Source organism: Streptopelia decaocto (genome assembly GCF_964273445.1).
Source record: "Streptopelia decaocto genome assembly, chromosome: 4".
In the NCBI taxonomy this organism is placed as follows: Eukaryota; Metazoa; Chordata; class Aves; order Columbiformes; family Columbidae; genus Streptopelia; species Streptopelia decaocto.
Window position 1 is genome coordinate 8,999,538 of NC_138658.1, and position 16,238 is coordinate 9,015,775.

Sequence of the window (16,238 nt, forward strand, 5' to 3'; positions counted from 1 at the left end):
TCATTTCACCGAACTACTGGCAACTCTGAAAATTCCAGTGATCATACTGCTATTCAAAATTAACAAATTATCCTAAACGCATTTACTTGCGGCAAAAAAATACCACAGGAGCTGTTAACAGAATAACTTTGTCACAAGTTCATGACTCTGGACTTGGTCATGCATGCTTAACTCACATTGAAGATAACGGACTCTCAAAACCAGTTACCCGCGAAGTCAATCCTCTTTACATATCTGAAGTTAGGACACAATAACTTTTAAAATAGCCTGTGATAACAAAAACAAGAACAAACCATTGCAAAAGCAACTCACCTTCAGTTGCATGTACTGGCTTGTAACATCTGATCGGTACCGCAATTTGCATCAGTGTTTATTTAGAGACCTTCATTTGCAACCTTCCTGAGTTCAACCCATTAACAGCACTGCAATGGAAACGGTCACAAGAAATCATTTAAGGCTGTCAGCTACTCTGGCGTTACAGATCAGTGAGAAGCAGTTGGTATTAAGGCAGAGATATTCACACCGTTTCTTATGGCCGCCACCTTCTTGGCAGTCCCCAGGTGTGTAATAAGGTGGGACACCTAGAAGTGGATGTGCTTAAAGGACACAGAACTGCTCCTTTAGTTATTAGGAGCAGCTGGGTTAATGTAAACACTATAAATTAATAGTGACCCCTGTGGGAACAGGGGCGAGCAGGAATCCTGCCAGCCCATTCACACAGATTTGCTACTCCTGCTTTCCCCACGCAGCCAGGACGGGCCCGCTGGGCCCGACAGCGGCCGCTCAGCCCTGAGCACCAGGGGTGTGACCCAAAGCCGCCACCCCCAGTGACCCCGACCCCCGCCCGGGCCGCTCCCTCAGTGCTGCTGCTGTGGCGGCAGACACGACACGACACGACACGACACGACACGACACGACACGACACGACACGACACGACACGACACGACACGACACGACACGACACGACACGGCCCGGGGCGCTGTGGGACCCAACAGCGGCCCCATCCCGTCCCACCTGTTTCGGACACACGCACCGCCCGCCGCGCTCCCTCCCCGCGTTCGAAACTTCCCGCCGCAGCCGGCGTGACGTCACCACGCGTCGCCGGCCGGCGAGGAAAGCCCCCGCCGCGCGCGCCCCGCCCCGCCCCTCCGGCCGGGAGGAAATCACGTGCGCGGAGCGAGGCTCGGCCGCCGCTCCCTTGCGCGTGCGCGGGCGGCGCCGCGGGGCTTTTCTCCCCGCGGGAGCCGCGCGTCGCGCTGGGACTGACGGCGGAGCGGCCTGCGGAGGGGGCAGGGCAAGGCGGCGGGTGCTGCGGCCCCGGTGTCCCCGCGGTGACGTCGCCTGGCGAGCCCCTGCGGGCGCGGCGGCAGGTCAGTGGCGCGCGGCGGGGCGCAGCCGGGGCGGTGTGGGCAGGCAGGGGGCGCTGCCGCCCGCCTCGCCTCGGGCGCATGCGTAGGGGGCGCCTCGTGCGGCGGCGGTTGGGCTGGGGCGCTGCGCGCGGCGGGCGGTTGGTCGAGCTCCGTGAGGGCAGCGCCGCTTCGTGCCCGTCACCGCGACCCGGCCTCGACTGCAGCGGCCCCGGGCCCAGGCATCCCCTCCCTCCCAGTGCCCGCTCCTTCCCCAGGCTTCCGAACGGCACTGCCCCTCGGCCTCTCCCCCGGGGCTCTGCTGCCGCAGCCCTGGGAGCCCCACTGCTGACTTTGCCTTCAGGTGAAGCGGAGGTTGCGGTGCTGGGGGGAGCGCCTTCGCATAAGCTCAAGACCCGATACCTTGAGTTGAAAGAGGCAGTTCCATGTTGGGGGGATATGGGCAGTGGCTGGCTTTGGCCTGCCACTCGTATGCAGATTTTACTTTTTCTTATGCATACAAACTCCATGAGCAATCAAAGTGTTGAAACCTGCACAGTTGGCATCTATATGGTGGTTGCCCTCCTTGGCAGCCGGGATTTAGCTGGTTGCTGCACAGGCGAAGATAAAGTCGTGGCTAGAAAAATGTGTTTTGCTTTGTGTGTCTCCCCGTTGTTTGAAGAATAGAGAATATGAATGTGAGAAAAGAATATGAGGTCCTTCTACAGTTGTGTGTTGCTTCTAGGCCAGTCTGCATGTGGCCACTAACAGGACAGCAGAATTTCTTGCTTTTACACCTGCCTCTCTCCTGCTCCCAAGTGCTTATTCCTGATGCTTCTCTTCATCAGCTTTGCTGTTTGTTCAGCTCCTTAGTGAGTTTGTGTAACTTACTTATCCAGCAGGAAAGGACCAGAAAATAGTGACTTACTTCTCGGGTCACACAACTGAACTGGCTCACCAGAGGTCGAGATACCTGGAGGGATAACTGTGTAGCAAGTAGGATGAGAGAGCTGGGCTGCCCTTTTGGTGTCAGTGACCTGTTGGGTCATAAAATTGAATCCATCTAACCACAGTCTCATGTTGTGGGCCTGCATTTTATTCAAAATCCACTTTCCACCTCTTGTCATGACCAAGGAAAAGGTAACCATGGTAGGACTGACACAGTGGGGTCTGTCCGTGTCTGGAAACAACACCCATTGGTGTCATGTGGAAGCAAAGCCTTTTCTATTTGTGAGCACTCTGGTTTAATGACATCTCTTGCACGCCATAAACGTAGGCTTAAAATTATGTATCGGTTTCATTGGTTAGAATGGGGGAAAAAGCAGGAGGTCCTTTGGTTTTAAGTTATGAAGAAACTTGTGCTGGTCTCTGTGTAATAACTTCTGTCCCTTCTTAGCTCACTTGTCAAGTGAAGTCACAAGGCAGCGTAGGAACTTAAACTGCTGCAGCTCTGCCTATATGTGTGTTAGAGCAATAATACTCAAGTTCGATTATAGAATGCATCTTTGAAAGTAGTTTAAGGTTTGCTGAATACTTGCATTTATTTTGGAGTAAATGTCTGGAAGAAGTGTTGACTATACAGAGATAATTTCATAATATAGAAAGTATTTTGAATTATTATTTTTGCTCCCCTCCTTTGCCCTATTTTGCTATTTAAAATGGTCAAAGCAAGCAAGCAAGTATTTGCATTAATGCTTAATATAAAGGATAGCTGGAATTCTGTTTCTTCTAGACCCTGGATTACAGTTAAATGTGATTATTTTTTCTAGGTCTTTATAACAGTAAAAGTTAGGTTTGGAACGTGATTCTGTACAGGTTATCGCCAGCATATTTAATGTTTGGTTTTTAAAATGTATAGATAAATTACTATAGATTTCTGTGGATCTGTATTACTTCCATTAATATTATCTTTCACAGAATCATAGAATCACTTGAGTTGGAAGAGACCCTCAGGATCATCAAGTCCAACCATAACCTAACGTAACTCTAGTACTAAACCATGTCCCTGAGAACCTCGTCTAAACACCTTTTAAATCCCTCCAGGGATGGTGACTCCACCACTTCCTGGGCAGCCTGTTCAAATGCCTGACAACCCTTTCTGTGAATAAATTTTTTGTAATATCCAGCCTGAACCTTCCCTGGTGCAACTTGAGGCCATTTTCTCTTGTCCTATTACTTGCTACTTGGGAGAAGAGATGAACACCCTCCAGCCTCCTTTCAGGTAGTTGCAAACAGCAATAAGGTCTCCCCTCAGCCTTCTTTTCTCCAGGCTGAACAGTCCCAGTTCCCTCAGCCTCTCCTTAGAAGATTTCTGCTCCAGACCCCTCATGAGCTTTGTTGCCCATTTTGCTTTCTTAGAGTTCGCTCTCCTTCCTGAATTGTCTTTCCTTTTCCTGGTTTCACCGTCACACGTAGAGACACTGATTTTATTTCATTTGGGGAAAACTAAGAGGTGGCAGCTGTTTTAACAGAAAAATTTTGACCCAGCTTTTGCTTTCTTCTGGTTTTATTTGTTTATCAGAATAGTGCTTGCAACTGTGAGGCTGGCAGTGTAAGAGTTGGCAAGTCAACAAAAATGCAGACTGGCTTAGACCTTGGCATTGCAGCTTTCATTGATGAGCTGAGGTTTGCTGGAGTAATTGCAAAGGAGAATACCAACAAAAAACCAAGTGCTATGAGTTATTGACATGCTTTCAGTATTTTCTTATATCCTGAGCTTTAATGTAGTGATCTCCCAGGTATAAGTATTTCATTACTAAATGTAAGATTGTATACAGATTCTAATTATAGTCATAGCTGACACTTGCTCTGACTCTTTATTTCCAAGCTTCTCCAAAGTAATTTTCCCAAAGCTTCATTCCTAAGGCAGTAGGACAAGCTGGGGGGGGACGGGGTGCAGAATACAGCTTGCAGCTGGTTTTCTTTCCTTTAAGCTTGAATGAGAATTTCTCTCCTGGGGAGGAAGTCCCAAGGCTGAGTGATTCAAAGTGCATGAAACACTTAGATGGCTTTTTAAAATAAAGCTTGCTTATACATAAGCTACATTCATTATATGTCAGCATGATCATTTAATAATCTTCAGCCAATAAAGGTATCCGGTATTGGTGTTTTACCTTTAATGGCACAGCTCACTGTAGCCCTTAGCAAAGTAGTATATCGTTGTGCTGACGATTAGTATAAATATCTTGCTGAAATGCTTGAATAGAGCTTGAACTTCTGCTTCAGTGGGGAATTTTACCTGCCTTATCTTTTTAAGGTAATTGCTGACCTTTCACTGTCTTGAGTGGTCGGCTCACAGCAGGGAGAGAAACTGATATCCGCCTAACAAAGCCTGATTTGCACAATAATTTGAAGACCATTTCCATTTTTGTCATCCTGTTGTAGAGGTGGGCCTTCTCTCTGATGGCTATGCTCACCTTCTATGTTGCATTGACAGAGAGCTGGGAAATCTTTCCTGTGGTGATTGCTACATTAATTAAATTAATTTTTGTGTTAATTTCATTTCCAAAAAGCTGTCTGCTTTCGGCAGTGCCACTTTGTTTTGCTAATGTAAAATTAAGTTCTGTGGTGACTGACAAGCTACAGCAAATTGAAATGTGAACAGAAAAGGTGAATTAATGCATTAAAAAGGTTTTATATTCTTCAAGGGGAATCTGTGCATTCAAGACAGTTCCCTCTATTTATTCCCAAAGTTCTAGGGCCCTGATTGTGAGGTTCTGGTAGGAGTTGGTTTGCCATTAGAATAAAGGAAACTGTCTGTTTAAATGTAGCACATCCTGGTTGCCACATGGACTTAAAGGAAGGGTGGTAATTAATGAGTTCCAAAACGTTGTACCCTGCTTTTAGCGTTTTCACAGAGCAAGAAATGTAGTAAGAATGTGTTAGAACATATTCAAAGGCAGGACTGGAATATTTTTACTTGTTGGTCTTTGGTAGGGCCTTGGCAGTTGACAGAGTGGTTCACATTTTTGACATAACAAAACCAGCTTTTAGAAACAAACCTTACTATGACCAGGCCTGCCATGAATATCAACTATGTGTTTAAGTGTGTCTTTACATTGCATTTATTTATGAGGATTAACAGATACTTCTCATTTGGAGGTCATACTGTAAATTTTTGCAGCAAGGCCTTCAGCTGTTGTACGTGTCTCAGTGTAACCTGTTTGCAACTACAGAATTTACAGTTTAGGCCTGCTGAGCTTGGTCCTTTGGCCAGCCTTTTCAGAAGTCAGCTATATAATCCAGCTTTTTGGTTTTGTTTTTTTTTTTACCCTTTCAAGTCTAAGAAAATATGTTCATTGGAAGGGAAATTGCTTTTCAGGTTTAGTTTTTGTAAGCTCTCTTTAGCAAGTAAATTGCACTTCTGGTAACAGGGAAGTCATGTATTATTAAAACACTTGTGATCTTCACGAGTGATTTAAAGAATTAATGTATGTCTATATTTTTTTAATAGCACTGCTTGTCTGATAACTCATGAATACAATTGGAACTGTGAATCCCATGACTGCTGCTGAAATTCAAAAGCTGCTGTTAGAAATCTAATGGGGAGGGCAGACTGATCAACAGGGTATTCTGCCGTAGCACAGTAGTACAGATTTTAAATGAAATGCCTTCAGTTTGGTACCAGCTTGACTGACTTCAGTGAATATCTGTGGCTAATGGCCAGTACTAGGTGCCATGAGACAGGAGTTCTAGCTTAGTCTTCACTATGCAGTTATTGTAACCTAATTTTCATCAGCTTCTGTATGCGTTGTATTTTTCAACACTACCATAATGAATGGCACATAGTGTCACAGAGAATGCATGAAGTTTCTAATGTCAGATAAAACAAGTGTTTACTCCTTGAAGTAAGAATATTTGATTTTTTTTTCTCAAAGGTTATATTTAATTTTCAGTTGACAGAATGACAGGAATGGAGACTGAAACTGCAAGCGACAAAGCCATGGAAGAAGAAAGTACTGAACAGAAGAAGGAAAGAGAGAAAAAGAAGAGGTCAAGGGTTAAACAGGTGCTTGCAGATATAGCAAAACAAGTGGATTTCTGGTTTGGCGATGTTAATCTTCACAAAGATAGATTTCTCCGAGAACAAATAGAAAAGTCCAGAGATGGGTGTAAGTTTATATTAAGTATATTTCAGTTAACAGATATGTTTTTAACTTGTTCACTATGTTGCTAGTGACAGTTACTAGTTCTTTTGAGGTGCATGTCTACTGGGGAAGATAGTTTCATGCTGGAAACGAGCATTAGGAGGTGGGAGCTTGGTACTAGTTTTAGAAATTATATTTAGTGTTTTTCTTTTCCTTTACTACCAGCCATATGTGAGAGGCATCTGCAAGGGTAGAAATTACTGAGAGACCTGATAATTGTAAATTTTTTTTTAACTTTCTATAATTCAAGAATAAGCAACTGTGGCAGATACACACCAACCAAACAAGGGGTGTTCTGCCCTTGGATGTGCAGTACTTGACTTGTAGGTTAGATATATGCAGAAATTAAAATGTCGCTTGGATTTGCGGTTATGTGCATATATAGCTTTTTTGTATTTTCTGCCAGTTTGGTATGTGAGAAGTTGTGTATTTGCATATAGGGCTACTGTGGGTCTCTTAGACAATTTTTGACATGGTGGATACGACTTCAGAGTAGCAAACTGAGCTTGGTTCTGAAACTATTCTGAATAAATTGATTTCAACATGAGCTACAGTAACTACTCTGCTTTTCGTTTAAAAACAGTGCATGTGTGGTAAATACAGTCTATCAGTATAATTGTTCCTGTTTACTGTTATGCCAGGTGGACTAGAGCTGCCATGTGTCTCTAAAAAGAGGTGGTCCTTTTCTATCAAAACAACAACAAAAAAAAAGCAGTTTACACAAGTGTTTACTTATTTTTATTTTCCTAAAGAGTCCATATTTGAAGCGTAAATCATTAGTCCAGTTGCATTGTGTGAAAAGTCTAGTCTTCTAACTGCTTGGTATAGTCCTCAGTTCTATATAATTATATGTAAAACTCAGTTTGAGAAAATAGCCTTCAGAGGAATAAAATTTACCTGACTTTTTCTAGAGATATTAGGGCTTGCGTGTCTTTAACTTTCTTTATTAAGACTAATAGTGCATCACTTTCTGTCAAGGTTTTAGCAGCATGAGTCATTGCAACTGAGGTGCAAGCAGGGGCTCTTTTGTGTTGCAAAGGCTGGGTTAAATACTTAATTGAGTACTTGAAGGAGAGGCACGTTTTCAATGCAAATTGGTTTTGTATTGTAAAACTGCATCAGAAAGGGAGTTTTCTTCCTTTCTTTTCACAGACAGCAGTTATCAGTGAGGCGGTAAAAGAAAAAAATTCCTTTGATAAACTTTAGCACAAAAGAAAATTAAATGTGGGTTTACTTGAAACTTCAATTTTGATGGTAGAAATTTTGTGTAAATCCTTGGTAGTGTGCTGTGCATACTGCAGTTATGACTTGCAGATTGTTTTGCAAAAATATTAGCCGAGTCTTAATGTCAGATTAGAATATATAACTAATGCTTTCTAGATCAGCCTGATTGAATAATTTTCAACTTTTTTATATCTAGATGTCGACATATCACTTCTTGTTTCTTTCAACAAAATGAAGAAATTGACTACTGATGGAAAATTGATAGCTCGAGCAGTTAAAAGTTCATCTGTTGTAGAGGTATTTCATATTTCCCTTTTGTATTTCCTGATATTAGAGTAATAATGATAGTGACATTGAAGTAGACAATCTTATGGAAAACGCTTGTTCATTTCTTGTTACTTTCAGTTGGATTTAGAAGGAACTAGAATCAGAAGACGCCAGCCGCTGGGTGAGCAACCGAAGGATGTGGATAGTCGTACAGTCTACGTGGTAAGGTTGTGCTTGTATGTGCCTCGTGCGTGGCAGAGTGCTTTGGTATTTCTGACTATGGAAACCCTTTTAAACTTCCTTGTTGTTGTTTCAGAGTGCAAAACCCACAGTGCGTTGTCTATGACAATCTAATTGCCTAGCATTATTTACTGCATTAAGAACAATGAAAACAACATAAAGCAGCCACATAGTTTTACCAGAATTAGAATGTAGATTTTCTTTGAGAACATCATGGAATTATTACAAGAAACGTTTACATAAGGTATAAATGTTAATATAATTTGACTGTTCTGTTTGAGTTTGTTTGGGTTTTACTTTCCTCCAAAAGAAAAGGACAGTGTGAGGGAAAGAAATGCATTATAGATGTACTGGATTTGTAATGCTGAAGACCCACAGAGTGGGTTAATGTACATGTTTAATGCAGTAAATATTTTTGTAGCAGAAATATATCTCTGCATCAGTATTCTTGTTAACACAGGGAGGGGACTGGGCAGGTGTCTTGCTACTGTCACTTGTGCAGTGTACGTAAGGGAAATGATTTATGTGAAGGCAGGTGAGCACTGGTAGTGACCATGGCAAAAAAGGGATTAGTTTGGTGCTCTGATTTCTTCTGCCAGCTTCAATAATTATAAATGGTGAGCAAAGAGTGACTTTACATTCTAGTAAGAAAAGGTGCACTTTCATTTAGCTCTTACTGCTTTCACTGGGCTTTTCTAGTTAATGTCAGTAGAGGACCAACACTGGTATCAAGAAATATTTATCAATTATGTTAATGTAGTCAAAGCTTTAGAATAATAACTTTGTTTTGTCGAACAGGAACTGGCTGAGTTTGCAACATAATAAGCGGTACTTCATAAAGTACAATCTGTTTACAGAATCTGTTACTGCAAGTGCCTCTGGTTTTGTAACAAACATCATTCTTTTAAGGGCAGAATGTACCCAAATAGGAGATAGTCTTATGTTTAGGTGGCTTTATTCTTTTTTCCTTTTTAATCCTCATAGTAAGAAGAGGCCACAGATATCCTATTATGGCTACCTTGATACTGAAAAGTTTCATTAATTTAAATGAAAATAGCTTGTGCTCCTGGAAAAACTCTGCATCCCATCATGGTATTTCAGATGTATCAGAGTGGAACAGGTATTATATCGTTGAGCCACTTAAGTGGTAGTGTGGAAAGAGATCTGATGGTTGAACTGTCACTTATTTAAAATCCTGTGCAACTTTTTAATAGAATTGAAGCCAGTGTGGAATTCCCTTTGTCTCTAAAGAAGAGTTTTCATGGCTATTGTCAATTTAGACGTATAGTTGTAGCACTTCATACTGCAATTACAGTAATGTTAAGCCATGTTAAATGACTGGTGTGTATTATAGCAGTGGGAGGGAGCATTCTGGGCTAGGTGAAAGAAAGATTTCTTTGTTGGATTTAATACAAAGGTTACAATTAAAGCCTCCATTGTGAAGGATTGTCTTCAGCAGTAGTATGTTTTCTGAATTTATGCAGGATGTCAAAGCTTCATTTCTGAACTAAGAATGAATGTTTAAAGATGTGTTTCTTTAAGGAATATTAACTTCATTATGTTATATTTTTTTAAATCTTGTTTAGCTTAGGGGGAGTTTTCATTAACTTTCTCTGAAATAATCTTATGGTTAGTGACTTTTTTAATATACTTCAACATGAACTACACTTTGACCTATGTTGTTATTTTGTGCTCATCCCATAAGACTTTTAGAGCTGTAACTTTATATTAAAACCATTATGAAATGTTTTTCTCAGGCGGGCAAATTCATAGTGTTCTACCTGAATGTGATAAATAATGTTTTCCTACAAGAAAAACCTTTTAGTGTGGTACCATCCTATTAAAAAAATATGAAGTATTGCTGACTCTCCATTGTGGCTTAAGCCTGAAAGTAGGGTTTTTAATGGTGTTGGGTCTATTTAGAAATTGATACAACAGGATTTCTCTTTGATTCCTGAAGGGAAATGTTTAGGAACTGAGACATGATGTCTGCAACCTGCTAAAATGTGTTGCTATATTAAGGAGCTGAGAGAAATAAAAATCAGAGTGTTTCATCATCCAAGACTTAAAGTTTTTAATTCTCCTGCATCTCATCAACTAGACCATAAGTGCTAACTGCTAAGCTTTAAAATGTTAGCTACTGGCAGGAATTTATCAGTTTGAGTAACGACTCTACTAACGTGTAAGGACTCTTTCTGTGATACCTGCGTTACCAGCAATAAAAACAAAAAATCCTCGTGTTCTCCAGTGGATAGTTTGAGACAATGCAGAATTATATTTATTTGTTCAAAGGTCTTAAATTTATAAAGATATTTTATTTTGCAAAGATACAGCTGCAGATAAGGCCTTGGTATCTGCCACAGAAAGAAGAGAGGCATATTTAAATAAGGTATTTATTATAAGTATACCAATGATTAGAGAACCTTTTTCAGATTTTACTATTTGAACACTATGACTTCTTGACAAGAATACCTACTGAAATAAAAAAATGTTTCTCGATGTCATCATATCAACCTTAAATACACTTTGTTGTGACAATTTTTTAATTTGAATATGTAGTAAACCATTTAATGCAATGGTAATACATTAATGAGAACATGACATTTCTTCCTTTCTTTTTTTTAGGAGCTGCTTCCCAAAAATGTCAATCACAGTTGGATTGAGCGGGTGTTTGGGAAGTGTGGTAATGTAGTTTATGTCAGTATACCCCGGTATAAAAGTACTGGCCATCCAAAGGGATTTGCTTTTGTTGAATTTGAAACTAAAGAACAAGCAGAGAAAGCCATTGAGGTGAGTAATGGTGCTTCTGGTCTGTTAACATTCTTCCTGTTTGTCACTCTGTGGTATGGATGTCTTTGCTAATTCACCTACTGAATCTTAGAGAAATTCCTACAATATCATAATTTAGAAACTTAGCAGAAGTTATGTTTCTTTCTCATACCCCCACACCTCTGATCAATTCCACAATTCTTTAAAAGTGTAATTCTCTAATAACCTAGGGGCTTAGTAGAAGCATAACAGGCATTTGTTGAAATAATTTGGTTGTTCACTCGTAGCATCTTTTATGGAAATAAAGATCTCTGTGCAACAGTCCAGTGGCCTTGTAAATTTCGTCAGACAAGCACAGTTGTACCTAATTTTCTGTATTTAAATGTGATTTGAAGGTTTCAAAACATTTCTTTCAATATCATATTGGTAGCAGAGGCATAAAGGTATCACACTAGTAATGTGAAATCAAGCAAGCTCTGCCCTTAAAAAGCAAACCCCAACAGCAACAAAAATCCCACAAAAAGCCACCACAGCACTGAGAGTACTGAAATAACAATGTCTGCCTCCAGAGTCACAGGGAGACTGCATCATTCTTGAATAGCTCTGCTGAACCTCGATGAAGATTCTTTAAACAAGAAAACTTAATTTTTATGTTTTGTTTTATTTTGAAGTTTTTGAATAATCCACCAGAAGAAGCACCACGGAAACCTGGGATTTTCCCCAAAACAGTAAAGAATAAGCCTGTTCCTACACTGAATACAAGCAACAGCAATGTAGTAGGTAAGTGTTATTAAGTTATTGGGATCAAGAAACAAACTGGTTTGTGCCTCAACTTCTGAAGAGTTTTGAACTGCTGTGTTACTGCGGTCTAATGTCATGATCCTTAAAAGCCTTATAAAAATAAATAAATGTTGCTTTTTCTATTGTTGGCCAATGTAGGCTTAAGAATGAAATTGTAAAACTACAATGTAATAAACGTCTGCCTTCTCGTTTTCCTGCTTGATAAGGAACTTAATTTCTTTTTCCCTATGTTACCAGCTGTTACTGTTAGTCATTGTTATGCTGGCAGAGCAGCTTTCAGACTGTACATTAAATCATTATCTAAGCACATAGCATTAGCGAGAGACAATTTTGACACAGATTGTTTTAAAAATATTTAGTATTGAAAAGACAGATTTACAAACAAAATTGTACTTAAATGTTTTGTTCAGATGAGTTTGTGATCATCTGACATATTTCAGAGGAAACCTTATTTTCTGAAACTTTCTGTAAAACAGCTATGAAAACAGTGGATTTTTGCCTTTCTTCCTCTTTAAAAGTCTTGCTATTTGAGCAGAGCAGTCTAAAGCAGAATGAGTTTCCTACAGCATATTTACAATTCCACTTTCCAGGGTTCCTATTTACTCAAAAAACCTGGTGAATATTGCAGAGAAAATAATCCTGAATTCACAGTTGAGCCTATTTCCAATAGATACCATCTACTATAACTTACAAAGCAGCATCTCAGCATTATATTTCAACTTTGATCACTGAAATATTTTCCCTTGTTTCTGATGACATAATACAATTTCTCAGGCTTCAGACATCTTCCAGGTTTGTCAGTGTAATGATGAATCCTATCTTATATTCCTCACTTTTGTCACTAACTCTTTGTTATACCAGTAACTATTAGGGCTTTTAGGACAAAAAAAAAAAAAAAAAAAAAAACTGGAGAAAATACATGCTTTTAAAATTATGCTTTAAATGCACTCAGGGTACTCTCTACTGCTTCATAATGCGTCCTGCCTATGACAACTTTGAAAAAGGTAGATAGTATTGGAAATAAAATTGTTTTTTTCAGATTGGTTAAAATGCTTTAATAAGCAAGTAGTTGTTTGTTACATAAGTAGTTGTGATAGATTCATTGCCCTGAGTATCTCCTTTTCTTCTCAGCATATGAATTGGCAGTTCTTTTTTATTTTCTTGCGTTTGTTTGGCTGGGAAGGAGAAAGGTGTCTCTTCTCAAAGGCAAGTAAGGGATGACATAACAAAATGTGTGTTTATTAAGGAGAAGCAGAGAAGTTTAGCTTCTTTCTTTTTAATTGGAGAGTAAGTACTTCAGGTCAAGCTGAACTTGTTACCCAGGGGTCTTTCTCAATTTGAGACTTGAGAGTCCTTTCTGTGTTTTTTTTGTCTTCTGCTTGAAAAGCCTGGGAAGAACTTTGGGACAACATGTCATATCTCTCCTGTAGTTAGAAGTGGCAGAGACAGGCATTTCATTTAACATCCCAGATTATCATAATGTAGTATTGTGGCTATTACTTAGTTAAACCAATTTAGTTTTTAATCATTGGTAGTTTTAAATATTGTATTTTTAATACAGAAGAGAAGAAAAAGAAGAAAAAAAAGAAGTCCAAAATCAAGAAAGAGAACAATGTACAGGCAGCTGCAGAGACAAAGGAATCAAACACGGACGCTACAAGAGAGCAAGTACCCAAGTCAAAAAGACATCGGACTTCATCAGAGTGTTCGGAAATGGAGGGTACTGAGACTCACAGGCAGCCCTCAAAGAGAGAGAAAAGAAAATGGGACAGAACAGAAAGCTCAGAGGCACCTTGTGAAAGCAGACCAGGGAAGAGAAAAAGAACCAGCTCTGGAGATTGTGAAGCATCAACTCCAAAAGTCAAGAAGACTATTGAAAAGGATGAAGTTCATCCCGTAAAAGAGAAAACAGAAGCTCCAAAGGATTCCAATGGTAAAGTCTGCTCTATATGTTTTTAGCATTTTTATTATTTATATGTATGAATGAAACCAAATGGCAGATGTGCCTCTTATAGATAAGAAATGGTAGGCTTAGTAATGAGGGAAAAATCTAGATAAGGAGCAAAGCACAGTTAAAGATACTGTGTTATTTGCAGCTGAAATTGTGTTTGTAGTGGCCTAAGTAAATAGGAATTTTGATATGCACGTGGCTGGAAAGCAACAAGAAATGTAACAGTGTCATCTGTGTAATACAATTGCTTTAGTCAACTGACTTTTGGAGACTAATAGGTTTATTCCTTGAGTTAAGGATTATTGAGTAAATCTTTCAAGTGCTAGTGAAAGATTCGGACACTGAATTTCTGTCTTTGAAAGACTGAAAACTGGCAAAAGGTTGTTCTGCTTGGGTCAGTAGGTGAAAAATGATGATAGAGGCATAACAATGTCAGTTTAGGAATATGTGGAGTTCCCTGCAGTTAAATTTAAACCTGGTGATGAGTCATTCCAAGGAGATAAGCTATATGGAGAATAGGAAAGAACTTTAAACACTGAAGCAGGTAAATCTCATCAGAAGTAAAAATAGTTCAAAGAAGTTAATATCAATAGAACTTCACTGAAGTAAATCTGAATTAAATAGCCTAGGCAAATGGCAACAGTACAAAAACCTTGGTTAAGACAAAAATACAAAAGAAAATGCAGATGACCCCTGTTTCTTACATGAGATAAGAGGAAAAAAGCAACAGATGGGATTAACAGCTGCATTGAAATCGCATTTGGGTTGACAAGAATCCATGATTAGAAGCTAGACTTGGGTAGAACAAAGTAAAGAATATTACACCATTTTATGGAAATATTTATTCAGGCTGTATTATGTAATACCTGTATCTTTAGGTATATCCAATGTAATGTTAGAATTTAACATTTTTCTTTTGGCCTTTTTTAATGTAGAGGTTTCTGCAGAAGATGACAAAGATGGTGACAAAAAAGACACATCTCTTTCCAAATCTAAAAGAAAACATAAGAAAAAGCACAAAGAAAGACACAAAATGGGTGAAGAAGTCATTCCACTCAGAGTACTCTCAAAGTAGGTTAAGAAGTCTGTGTGAGTAGATTATGGTACCTGGTGGATGGGGAGGTGTATGTATATATTATATTTGTAGCATGACATCAGTTATTTTTCCATGGTTTCCACTAAGCTAAATAAGTGAGTTTTTGGGTGTGGTGTTTTTTTTGTGTGGGAGGGGGTTTCTCTGCTGAACTGGGTGATGTGTACTGAGTGATGTGGAACAATTTTACAAAACCTGTTGTTTTTTGGTTTTTGTTTTTTTTTTTAAGGGGTGCCCAAATTAAAAAACTTGTAATCGGGATGCAGCCCTTTTATACCTAGTCCATATTAAGTACTAGCTGGGCACAGCCTATATGCGTGAAGTTTATGGGTTTATGTACACTTTCCTGGCACTAAGTAATTTTTTTTTTTTTGCTATATAGTTTTAACTGCAGAACTTAGGCATGGGCATTTGAAAAATTTTTAAATGTTTTTATGGTTTTTCCTAGAATATGCAGGTCAGTTGTTGGCATGTGGCATCAGGCAGAGGAACATTTTTCAGTTTTACATATTTTATTGACTTTTATTGTTTAACGGGTTCATATACAGCAATTTCACAATGCTTCCAGCCTTTGGAATGTTTAATTCAAAAGTTAATACTTAAAACTTGATACTTACATATCTTTGCATGTCTGACAGTCCATCACCATTGCTAAAGTGCAATTCCAATTTTTATACAACAGAGTTGCATATTAGCAACAGTATTAGCCTGTAGCTGAAAGGTTCAAACAGAGTTTTTCATGACTCAATTCCTCTGTAGTGTATTTAAACCAAATGATGCAATTCCAGGATTTAAAAAAATAAAATTAAAGTGCTTAAAATTGTTGGGCTTTTAGGAGTCACCGCAACTAAAACATGGAAGCACTTACTTTTTTAGGCATCCAGCAAGTACCTCCCATGTTAAAGTAGAGGGGGTCCTCTCACCTCTTGTGCTTGTACGGTGATGCAAAATTGTGCTTTTTGTGCTTATGTTAACAAGGAAGCCACTTGCACTGTGCAAATACATAAAGCAGATGCTTAATATTGTGGGAGAAAAAACTCCCCTGCCCAAACAGAAGTCTGTAGTTGTTAGAATTCCATTTCATTGCTGTGCAGTAAAGAGATTTCCATGGCATGTTATATTTTGACAAATACTTTCAGTCCTTGATCTGTTTTTCCTGGGAAGAGGAAAGCATGTTCAGTTGAGGAAAAAAGGATTCACCATCACCAAAACATGGAAGCACTTACTTTTCAGGAACAAAGCAAGTACATCCACATTTAAGTTATGGGGGTCCTTAAGCAGATACATGCAGTTAACTGAACAAAAGAAACAAAATATAAAGACACGTACTGGGCTTCTCTGAGATGTAGTTCTAGAAATGCATTCAAGAATTAGGATCCACCGCCACTGAAACATGGA

At 39.4% G+C, this 16,238-nt stretch overlaps 1 protein-coding gene across 1 annotated transcript in view; it reads left to right on the forward strand.

Moving 5' to 3' along the window:
* Positions 1-1,153: 1,153 nt before the first annotated feature.
* Positions 1,154-16,238, forward strand: part of LARP7 (La ribonucleoprotein 7, transcriptional regulator) — a 29,894-nt gene continuing 14,809 nt past the window's right edge. The window contains exons 1-8 of the mRNA XM_082050926.1: positions 1,154-1,372; positions 6,244-6,459; positions 7,916-8,016; positions 8,125-8,208; positions 10,852-11,016; positions 11,667-11,775; positions 13,358-13,729; positions 14,683-14,818. Coding sequence (XP_081907052.1) covers positions 6,252-6,459; positions 7,916-8,016; positions 8,125-8,208; positions 10,852-11,016; positions 11,667-11,775; positions 13,358-13,729; positions 14,683-14,818 — 1,175 coding nt within the window. The 5' untranslated portion in view covers positions 1,154-1,372; positions 6,244-6,251. The remainder of the gene's footprint in view (positions 1,373-6,243; positions 6,460-7,915; positions 8,017-8,124; positions 8,209-10,851; positions 11,017-11,666; positions 11,776-13,357; positions 13,730-14,682; positions 14,819-16,238) is intronic.